This window comes from Bombus pascuorum, chromosome 2, assembly GCF_905332965.1.
Source record: "Bombus pascuorum chromosome 2, iyBomPasc1.1, whole genome shotgun sequence".
NCBI classification, from domain to species: Eukaryota; Metazoa; Arthropoda; class Insecta; order Hymenoptera; family Apidae; genus Bombus; species Bombus pascuorum.
In genome coordinates this window covers 23,138,542-23,151,148 of record NC_083489.1, presented here as the reverse complement: position 1 = coordinate 23,151,148, position 12,607 = coordinate 23,138,542, and the positions used below count along the sequence as shown (strand labels likewise).

General features: G+C 31.7%; 1 protein-coding gene across 1 annotated transcript; it reads left to right on the top strand.

Moving 5' to 3' along the window:
* The first annotated feature begins 3,546 nt into the window (after positions 1-3,546).
* LOC132904725 (E-selectin-like) lies at positions 3,547-11,194 on the top strand. The gene is made up of 8 exons (XM_060955439.1): positions 3,547-3,556; positions 4,473-4,705; positions 5,307-5,518; positions 6,256-6,470; positions 7,849-8,052; positions 8,144-8,260; positions 9,167-9,451; positions 10,471-11,194. The coding sequence occupies exons 1-8, from the start codon at positions 3,547-3,549 to the stop codon at positions 10,968-10,970; spliced, it is 1,776 nt and encodes a 591-aa protein (XP_060811422.1). The 3' UTR covers positions 10,971-11,194.
* The last annotated feature ends 1,413 nt before the right edge of the window (positions 11,195-12,607 follow it).

Sequence of the window (12,607 nt, the reverse complement as noted above, 5' to 3'; positions counted from 1 at the left end):
GTTTTATTGAGTAGTTTTCTTTGCCTACCGTATTGTTTAGCAGTTCGAGGAGGGGGTCTATTACTTGCGCATCGATGTATATTGGTGGTGGTTTGGCGTTGTGTTTTGGTTTTTCAGTTGTTTCTGGTTCCTTCTCTTGTGATAGTATGCTGAAGGGGTTTTGTAGTGGGATTTCTTGGAGCCACTGCTTACTTTCTGTTTCTGCAGCCCTCCTAGTATTTGCGTTTGTTGTAATTTTTCTTCTTTTGCTGGGAGTTACAACCTTCCAGCTTCCGTCTTGTTGTGTCATTTCGTTGTTGTTGGCGTTTGTATCGTCGCTCATTCGAGTGATTTCCATTTCGGTTTCTGTAGATTCTTGGATTTCCGTATTTTTGTGTACGGCATATGTTTCTCCGTTGCTTGATATCCTGAGCGGTGGCACTCGTTGCATTTTTGTTTTCCCTGTTTTTCGCACTTTCGGGAACACTTTCTCTCCACGTCCTGTTTCGAGGGAGAGACCTCCCCGGGCACCCGGCACGTCTGCACTCTTCGGCAGTCAAAAGGGAACTTGAGACACATATGTATTCAAAAAAAATGAAAAAGGTGAACTCGCAAAAGGTGAGTCGCGAAAGATTGCTCATGTTTTTGCGTCGATGAATGCGAAATGAACGACTTCGTTGTCGATAGTTGTGAGCAAAAAAGCAGTTTCTGAGGTAAAGGCTGTGAAGATTGAAAATTGGAGGTTCAAAGTACTTATTAGTGATGTATGGGTATCCACTCTGTACACGCTCATTAAGGAGATATTCTGTTCTTAATAAAGTTTCAATATAGTTTAATATGGATTATATGAACTTTCAATTATATACTTTAATTATGCTTCGTTCATTTCTTTGTCATATAAAGCATTAGGGTAAATATTTCTTTACATGTTTTAACGATTACTTAACTATCTCTGATTTTGTAGCAAATGTAATAACTGTATTAAAATTTTTAAGTGGAAGTGATATGTATATTTAAGAATTTCACTGAATAATAAAATAACGAAGAATTTAGGATGAATTTAGAACAATTAGTAGAACAATTTAGTTCTACGACACTGAGTTTTCTTGTATTTATATCAGATGCGAAAAATATGTGCTTTCAATGTTTTATTCGAGATGCATAGGTATTAATTTGCATTACATATGACATTTATAATATGAAATTTTTAATACTATAATATATTTTATGGCGGAAGATGTTAAGAAAATAAAATCTTGGAATCTAGCTTATAAAAGGTCACGTTTTGATATTTTTTTTTTATTTATTTTATTTTGGTTTTTTTACAATTTGTCCTTATGGACATTTGGTAAAGTGTTATATCTTATTGGTGAAAAAAAAAAAAAAATAATAAAATAAAACTAAATATAGCATGTGGGTGGCTAGCCCCAGCGGGGTGCCATCTTCGTGTTTGCTAGGTTATATCTTTTATGAACATTTAAATAGAAATAGAGATCGCTTTATACATGTAACGCATACATGTAACACCGTTTGACTTGTATAGATCATGCGCGGTAAAGTATAAAAGATTTGAGCTATAAATATTTTTAAGAGTTTTGACTGAAACTTATTTGGATTAGATTTAAATTTATTTTTTGTTACGATACCGGAGAACGTAAGAACACTTTCTCGTAGAAACAAGGAAATATTGAGTAACATTAATTGAAAGATCTGAGAGAAAGATCTTCTAGGTATATAGGTATTATCTTTTCACCGACTTTCCCTTTTTTCATTTTTTAAGCAGATTCAGATTTGTATGCAATTTAATATTATCACGTATAAGTATCAATCACCTACTAATCTATGTATCACAACTCACTAATCAATTCACTTACGAAACCTCCATACTAATAATAATTTTCTAATTATAAAACCTGCTTATTCCGCGTTTTTATAACGTTATGTATTCTTTTTAATTATTTAATTTTTTGCGTTTGTTCCAACATTTTTTCTAATATATATAAAGCACTTTGATAACAATCTAATTTTTTTAATTTCCTGTTTTGTTTGATTGTTCAATTTATTTGATTTCCCGGAAAAAAAAGTTACACTTTTGCATTAGAAATCACTTCCTGTTACATCTGCTACAGACTGTTTAGAACCGAAAGTTAGGAAAATAAATTAAAAGGCTAAAATTAAAGTTTTAAGTTATAGTTTTGCTTATCCAAAACTTATTATCTGCGTATATAATGCTTATAGAAATTCTATAAGTTATTAGCTCTGGAAAACGTAATAGGAAATTTTATTAACGATATTTTATTTTATCTATTAATTTCTAATTATCTGTTTATCATACAATTTTATCAGTTTTACGGATTCAGCACCTTAACGCACCCGTTTATTTTAATAAAAGTATGAGAGATCGTCCGCGAAAAAATGTTTGATACATATTTTTTTTATTAATAACATGCAAAACAACTTAAAAACCAGAAGATACAAGAATAAATTTCCTTTAAATCTCATATTGTTGAATAAGGATCCAAAAATTTTAAAAACAAAATTCTCCAAGCAATCATTTATATATGTAATTATATATGTAATATGAATTATTCAGATAATTTTTCTAAATGTTAATCCACTTTCGCGTAAATTTTTGTATGTGGACGTGTATTTTTCGAATGTGCCATATTGTAGATTTTTACTGCTGTAGATAGATACTGCTCACCTGTAAAATACTTTAGTCGCAACCTGTATACAAATAAATCAGGAACAAAATAAAAATACAAGTAAAATATTTAGCAGATAATATAAATATAAATTTATATTTATAAAGTTCGAGAAAGATTTCAGAACAAATTTTCTTATTTTTATTACATTACATTTTATCTGATTCACACTAAATTCAGCAATCGTCTTCAAAAATAAGTGACATACGTGTGTAAGGACCCTAATTTCAACGCTATTTAATATACTATACAAATTAATTCAAATGATTATTAATATTAAGAATATTGTATATAATTATAAATAAATAAAAATAATTATATTATTTCAGAAATATCCAATTATACTAACACATAAATAAATGAGCACATAAACATGTAAATAAATATATATTAAACAAATTCAAAGAAGCGGAAACTAAACTATCGCTGCAGCGATGCATCGTTAGAAACGCGATTTCTAATATCGCAGAATGACTCGAGAAATTTCTCCGGCTGGATACTTTTTTATGTAAACAAGAAATTGTCGCCATTTCGAAGACGATTACAAGGGACAAAGCGTGGAAAGCATGTAATTGGAGTTGGTGGTGGCTATGAACTCGGCGACGACTTGACCATCTGGTCACACCTGAAATGTTTTCCAGGTCGGAAGATGTAGTCCTTACCTAGCAGCGGATTATTGCAGATGATTTTATCCGTTCAAATGCAATTGCCGCGACAGGATAGCAATTTGAGACGCCAGTGAAAGCCTAGATCGATGCGAACTGCATTCTACTAGATTGTTTCTGAAGTATCCTCTTCAGTAATGTAATATAACACATTTTATTATCTTAATACCAGGGTATTCTTCTTCCGTCTTTGATCGATGGAAGCTTGTGAGTAGAATCGAGTTTATCGATAGAAATAAAGAGGGTTATTTTCTGTATATTCGTTCTTGTCGATTCTAGTCTTTTATTTGCTGTGTCGTGCATTACTACAATGTAGTTGTTTCAAAACTTGAAATTTCATGAGATCATTTTCTTCCACATTTAGATAAAGGCAAATTTGTCTCGTCGGTGGAAATAATTGTTCTTCGTATTATGGAAGTTTCAATTTGAAGGCATTAGACTCTATCTAACGATTTTGCCAATTTATGATTTTAAATCACTGTAATAAAAAACTGTGTTTTAATGGAATACTAATATAGGAATACTAATATTTACAAGAAAAGGAAATCGGGCGTTTTATTTAAATTGAATTAAAATACTGATAGGATACTAATATATTAATATATAGCTATCGTCATATTTTTTGCTTCTCAAATCACTTTCTCTTTCGTTAGTAATTACAATATTCGTATTTAATTACGATTACCACACTCACAGATATTAAATTTAGGTACTTTTAATTAGCAATAATCGAGCATACAAATAAATTAATAATTTAACATTATTACCCAAGTGACTGAAAAAATACATCAATTTCTATAACAATGTTAAAAAAATTACTTAAATAACAATAAAAGTAATACATAAAATAAGTCTAAAAGTATGCAAAGTGCATTAATAAAAAAGTTCCGCTAATCTACATTTTCGAAAAAGCTGATATTTCAATGAAAAACTTGATCTTTTATATATATACTTGATTTTATACACGTATGTATGCATTAAATCAAATATCAATAACTCACTGAAGATATTATTATACACAAATAACGGTGCTTTTAAATTGTCGAGAAATACAATTTCTGAATCACTTTCTATCACTCGAAAGATATCAAGTTCAAATTTTTCACACGTTCTCTGATTGCAGGTGATGATATACCCGGAACAATTGTTGTTCGTGTGGGAAACAATCGGCCGGACTTGGGAACGAATCCAATTTGCAATCGTTTCACCGGTCCCCTCGAAGAAGGGCAACCTCTTTTTTTACCCTGTAATCCGCCTATGCCTGGAGCTTTCGTTTCCGTACACTTGGAAGCAAATACACCGGCACTAGTTCCAGTGCAACTTTCATTGTGCGAGTCCTTCGTGTACACTGATCAGGTACGATCAATTTGCTCTACCTGTTTCAAACAAATAAAATTATCCAAGTATCATAAATAGCTTTGTTGTAAGTTATATAATCTATACAATATATACAATATGCAAAAGATATACAAAAACTACGTATAATGCTTGTTATAATATTTAGCAGGTGCAACAAATCTCCACGTAAGTTCAATTTTTTAAATTGTGTTTATAAAAATATAAACTTTCACGAAACTTCCCCTTAGTTACCCTCATAAATTTTGAATCCATGAACGTGAATTATGTTTACTACAGAAGGGACTAATTAATGTGAATTTCAATTGTTAAAAATGGATAATCAAGTTTTAAAAAATATCACATTTCAAAAGACTCTTTATATATACCTTATTTATCATTTCTTATATATATTTTGTTAATGTAATTCATTTTGTAGATATAATCAGTATTTTAACACTTTCTACTAATTAAAATGTACCAGGGTTATTAGAAAAACTTGAGTTTTAGGGTTTTTATACTGACTTTTACACCGATTATTCTTTTCTTATGTGTATATTCTTCTTTATGTAAGGTTTTTCCTTTTTATAATTTAAAGAAACGTGATTACTTTTTTATATAGGCTCTTCCCATCGAGAGGTGTCCACAATTTAGAGATCAGCCACCAGGTTCGACAGCAACCTACAATGGAAAATGTTACATATTCTACAATCGCCAACCGATGATATTCCGAGAAGCATTGGCATTCTGTCGTGCACGAGGTGGTACTTTAGTGGATGAAAGTAATCCTGCGTTACAAGGGTTTATTTCGTGGGAACTATGGAGGAGGCACAGGTACCGAATTCATTAATTGTCCACCTCTACGCTTCGCTATCTGCTTTCAACTCTTTTCTGTAACATATAACTAGTTCAATTTAATCAAAATCAGACTGATCTATCTAGTTCGTTACAATAGACAATTTATTATATCTAATACTAATAGCAACTTTCATCAAACTGTTATTTTCATATTTAATAGTTAATAAAAATGCTACATGAAAGGTATAGATATTATTCTATACGGTAGTAATAAAATTTTAAAATAAACACTTTAGCTTCAAAACAAGTCAATTTTCCTATTGTACCATTTGTACCTTGTAATTTGAAATTACTTCTATTACTACCATGAAATAAACTAAACCTACCTTCTGACGTAAATTGTTTACAGTGGCGAGTATAAAAATAGGATAACTTGTACTCATAAATACAAATAATATTAGAGTGAAAACTTTCGTTTCTATTCTTCTTCTTTTATATAGAATTCAAAAATACATCTCTTGTAAAATATTAAATAAATTTTAATCAATATGTAGCAGTTAAATACGAGCAATAACAAATACAAATAATTAGATTAGAATCTTAGATTCTGATACATAGATAATTTAATAAATTATTATAGAAATAGTTTAAGCGAAAGGTAAATTACCATAAAGAGAGTTATTATCATAAACGAAAAAATGTTCAACGTTCATTGTGTAATAAGTGTGTTTTCAACAAGCATTTCTAAAAAGATATACCTTATCTTTATTAAGGAGTGATACTTCGAGTCAATATTGGATGGGTGCAGTAAGAGATCAAAAGGATCGTACGATTTGGAGGTGGACAGGAAGCGGCGACGAAGTTTCTGTTTCTTTCTGGAGTCTACCTCAAGGCAGCGAAGAAGACTGCGCCCGATATGATGGTAGTAGAGGATGGCTTTGGTCTGATACCCCTTGCACAGCTCGATTAAATTTCATCTGTCAACACCGTGAGTAACAAGTATTTTCTCATTACTATCGAATTACTATCGAATGTCATCTATATAAATGTCATCTTCATTACTATAGAAATATATATATATATATATATATATATATATATATATACTTAATTCTTCATAGATATCTTAATACGTACATGATGACACATTGCACAAAACAATTAGAGGACCTTTTCTCATATCACTTTGTCTTTTATATTCGCTTCTTGTGTTTGTACATTGTTTTTTAATTACCATTCGAGATCAATTTTTAGAATACATCATGATATCGTACGAATAGCATGTTGATATATTAGGTTTATAGAACTTCTCCGCTTTTATTTACTTGATTGGTGCGATAATATAGTCAATCCGTTTACTTTTTTTAGCAACGCGTAAAGAATAGAAAGATATTAAATAAAGGGTGAAAAATATTATGCGAGCCTCTCAAAAGCTAAACTGAACAACTTGGCTTATTGTTCATTTCGTAATTTCATTACACAAGTACACGATTAACGTTCAACTCTCAAGACACGAATGATTTCCTTCCATCAGTTCATTTATCGCAAAATGACGACACTAATGATAGTAAATTCTGTGATAGTAGATTTAAAAAATAATGTTTATATCATCATCAACTTGTTGTATTTTAGAATTTATGGGATTGATCAATATGGTTGCTGAAAAGCTTATGTATAAAAAATGAAGTTCTTATCTCTCTCTTCTGAAAAAGATAGATAGAAAAAGATAGAGAAAAGTAAGCAAATGTATGGAATATCATCTTGTTTTTTAAACGTTACTCATATAAAATCAGTCACATAAAATACAAGATTTTTGTAGGTATTCAATCATACATTTACACTCAATTTAAGAGCAGTCCCATATTCCTAACGTTACGAGCAATCTTCAGTATTGAACTAACATTTAAAAACGCATAAATTATATCTAATAAGAAACAGGTACTCAACTACTGGAAGCTCAACATCAGGTACAATATTTTCATGGAAAACAAACAAAGAGTATTCTTTTTATTAATTATTCTCCTTATTAATTAAGAAGCTACTTCGCTTATAAAATTTTTAAAAAATTACATACCCAAGTATCAAACTCTCGACCAATACGTTCGTCATGTGCACAATATCCGCGCTATTTTTCTCCGTCAGAGTATCGCGAGAGAAGTTATTGGAAAAATAAACGGTGCCAAGTGAGGCAGTGAGAGAGCCTCATGACGTTTCACAGATAAGTCACCTGTCAGATTCGATTCGTACAATTTATTTATCGGATTTTTACAAATGTCTCTATTCTATATTAGATAGATACTATTCCATACTTGGTCAAACAATGTGAGACAACAAGTAAAACCAAGGAATTCTTTGTTTGCTCTTAGAACCACGAGCGTGTGGTCGACCAGAACAGCCTCCGAATTCCACGATGACGGTGACCACAACAACAGATCGGAATTCCGGAAGCGCATATGAAGTTGGCGCGACGGTGGATTACACTTGTAACGCCGGCAGCCTTCTTATAGGACCGTCGACTCGTACATGCCTCGATACTGGCTTCTACAACGAGTTTCCACCGGTGTGCAAAAGTAAGAGAGCAAGAATTAGACACAGAGGCCACTCGGTGAACCATACACGATCGTCCTATCGATGTTAAATTCAACATTCTGCTCGTTTCAGGCATCGAGTGCGGTTATCCAGCGAACATAAAACACGGAGGTTACACACTTATCAACAATACCGTTAGTTATCTCAGTCAGGTGCTTTATTCCTGCGATGAAGGATACGAGATGACTGGTAAGAATTTATCGTGGCGTTAGCCATTATTTCTCATTGATAAATGGCTATCGTTTGTGGGTAATATCGTTTGATACCTGTGTTGAAACGCTTCGCCAACGAGCATTTTGAAGGAAATTGGTAAGAATATTAGTTGGTGTTGGATCCTGATGACATCATCTTTCTGATTGTTTATTGATCCTCTCGTTGCGGCTTGATTTTGTTCCTGATTCTAGAATCGTTTAAATTGGTTTATCATTTTTAGAGATTTATGGTAGAGATTGAAATTAATCTGATTGAAGATAAGCTTTGAATGCGTGCATGATTTTAATATGAGAATTTTTATGTTGCACAACTGACAAATTCCTGTGTCAGTTGCACTGTGTAGTGTTTATTCATGAAAATGAATAAATAGTGTAATAACGTAATGCAATGAATCTTTTCCTTTTTTTCTCTCCATGTTGCGAATCATCTACACAAGCGTTTCATGCGACCGTAAGCAATAAAAGTAAAAAGAAAATCATGGAGTACATTCAGTTTAAGCAGATATAAATATAAATATGTACGCATGTACATTTTCCAAGATACTCATCGATACGTTATAATAATATATTATGATCAGATTTTTATACTTTCTCTCTAAGATTTCTAATTTGAGATTAAAACAAAATATTTTCGATTTTTATGAGACATTAAATGTTACAAGATTTATTAATGAAACTCCGATATAGTGGTACTAAAGCCAAAATGTTGTATAAAACAATTTTATAAAACGGTTTTATAAAAAATAATATAGAAGGATATGTATAACTTATATAAATAGACTTTTCATTTTTAGTTTAACGCTACATAGACATTGTTTACAGCTTATTAATAAATTATAATGGATTAGTAATTTGCAGAAGAAACAATTTGTTCCGATTACAGGTCGTGCAAGACTGACATGCGATATCGATGAGCGCTGGAACGGACCGCCACCACGTTGCGAGCCAATTCTGTGCGATCCTCCTGCTCCTGTTCCACATAGTTATATTCAAATCGATGAAGTCGACGAGACCGAGACAGTACCATCGAAAACGAACTTCAGTCGAAGTCTTCTCGTAGGCAGTATCGTTACATACACTTGCGAGAAGGGTTATAGACTTTCTGGCTTCCGACAAATATTATGCTTGCCTACTGGCTTATATGATCATGTCGCACCCACTTGTACGGGTATGTGATTTAATTATTTTTATGGAATAAATACAAATTTAATTATTTCTTTAGAAAGAGAAGCAAGTCATTTTTCGTGATAGTGTTTGCAATCTTCAAATACGAGGATAATTTAATTTCATAATTAATTATTGAATCTTTATTAATGTAAATGATATAATATGAGAATATTCAAAGGTTGTTTTTCAATCCAATTCATGAGATATTTATTTTATACTTGGAACTTAAATTCATTTATGCATATAACTGTTATGCGCGTAGCAACTCAAAGAATTAATAAGTAATTCATAATTGTTTTAATATATACATATATAAATTTCAAAATGAATTCTGATTTACAACAGTATTGTTTTCAACCAAATTCTACTTAACTATTGTGTACCTTGTGTACCTGACTGTTATATGTGTGTGTCCGTGCGTGCGTGCGTGCGTGCGTGCGTGTGTGTGTGTGTATAAAAATAGTATAATACATATACTATTAATATAATATAAATGCTTATATATTAAAATATTATTTTAAACTAAATCACATATAATTCGTATGAAATCTGTATTATAATATATCTGCAATAACTGTAGTTGCAATAATTGCAATAATTAATTTCAGTAATTTCAATAACGATATATGTAGATTATCATTTACATTTAATTTTTTGTTGAAATCGCAAACAATAATCTTTTGTCGTATTGACCTCTTAAGGACTCTTGACCTCTTACTCTACAAAATTCAATCAAAAATGTACTCAATTTTTTCGTTATCAATTTAAAACTATATTAATACGCTAATATATCATAATTAGAATTACAAAAAGGCTCTTTTCACTTAAACCAATACAGGAGGTCTAAGATAACTTGGGATAAAAGAAATTTTACATATGATTGGAAACTGGGAATCTATATATTCCTAAGGGATTATGTGAATACATAATAATAATAATCATTAAATTTTCTTTAACAGAACCTATGTGAATGATTAGAATTACAAGAGAATCAACGTCTCCAAAATTCCTTTATTACAGAAGAACCACGTACCACCGTGACTGTATCTTCCCGAACAACCGTGCGACCAACGACCAGCAGAACCCGACACACATTCCTACCACCTCGAGTTCGAACCACAACAATCTCGACGACCACAACCGCAACCACCTCTGTGCCACCACGAAGAGTGGCTAGCACCGCCGAATTACCCGCGACGGTTCGGGAAACCATAGCAAGGAAACCAAATATTGGTCTTCAGAGACCAGCACCGCCTCCGTCGCCACCTTTGAACGATGACACCAACGATCATCCTCAGGACAATGAAATTTCTGGCAGTGGAGTAGACAATGCTCAGGCTGGCATTGGAACTGGTGTTCCTGAACCTTCTGGACCTTTCAGGGTGGACAACGCCGACCAGTCGAGTAACACTCATCAAGCAAAATTAAATCTAGGCGCGGTGATCGCCTTGGGTGTCTTCGGTGGTTTCGTATTCCTTGCTGCTGTAATCACCACCGTTGTAATACTCATACGCAGGTAAAAGCAAATCACTCACCTAAATCCGCGAATCGCGTGTAGAATGATGGCATTATCGAGTTGTTGTCGGTTCTTTTGATTTCTGTGATTTGGTTGCACCAAAAGTAACGCCTGTTTTGTGATGTCAGATTATATTCATCTTTGTTTTTATTTGTTTGTTACGTTTTGCTCGTTTTCTAGCGCGTTGTTTATTCGTTTCTCATTCGTTGCTGAGAGCAATTTGAGGATTATTTTATTATGAGTAAGGATAATTAATTAAATTAATTAAATAATATTTTTCATATATTTCATAGGTAATTTCAATTCTATATTTTGAAACGAAATAATTTGTGTGTGTTTAAATGGAAATATGAATGTTTGATAGAGATTAACATTCAATTTCTAATCGTTGAATTTCAAAATTAGGAAAGAAATTTAAATATTTTTCATTGCATTAATTGGAAAATTAAATGGAAAAAAAAAAGAACTTGATTTGAAACTTTTACTGATACTGATACTGAAAAGTTTATTTCGTGGCAAAATACATTTGTTTTAATCTTTGGGATTTGTTTAATTTCGTTCAATTTCTAATATCTCTACTTTAAATTAAACTTCCTAAAATTAGAAATATCCTGATATTTTCACATACTATCAGTTATGGGAATTAAACAAATTTCGTATCACTTCAAATGAATAGAAATCTTAAGATATAAATGGTGGAAGCTAATAAAATTACTCTTATACATATACTACTTCCTTTTATCGTATTACTCTATTAGAAGGAGGAAATTTCTTACTAATTCTCTAATGGCTCGATGGCAACCTACTTATTTAAAAGACTGGTTTTCTCGTCCTTACCATTGACTGACTATCAATTACCGTAAATATTCAAATATACGTAGCGTAGATGCATGTTACATTGTTCCCATTTTGACTTTTAGATTCTTGTGTCATGAAATATGTTATATTGGTAATCATCTGGTTCTCTTGTTATCTGCAATTTAAAAATTGTATTGCCTTCGACTTCTCTAACAGGCATTATTTCTTGGACAGACTATGCATAACTATAGCTTCTATATACATACAATACATTCGCTCTTTGACCCAACGTGTGTATATTGTATCGCTTACTCTACATTTGTTTAAACTTTCTTTATTCTTTCATCTGTCTTCTTGCCTATTTTCTTCTTATCTAAACTCGCGTTTCGTAGCTCCCTCGAAATATTGTAATTTGTAATTCATTCCGGGTGTTGTAATTAGTGTAACAAAGAGTTGTTACGTAAACAGTCTTTGCAGAAGAAAACGTGTAAGAATCAATAACCTCCGAGCCCTCTTAATTTCGATTATATTTTTGTTTTTAATATTGTCGACTGGTAATATTATAAATGTTGTTTCTATGCAGCATGCTGTAAAACATTACATTTTAAGTGAAAAAATACAACGTTACTAGACCAAGATATCTTCTGGAAAATTTCCATCTATATCTAAAATACGCTTTTACGATGTGCATTGTGAATTATTTTGGATGCATATTAAAAGTTTACAACGAACTACGCTCCAGGTTTTGGTTGATAAAAGAAATATTGTAGAATCTTTGTTATTCGAAAGATTGGAAATTTTTGAATTCATGGAAACGCAATATATTTGTCCTCTTAGTTTCAT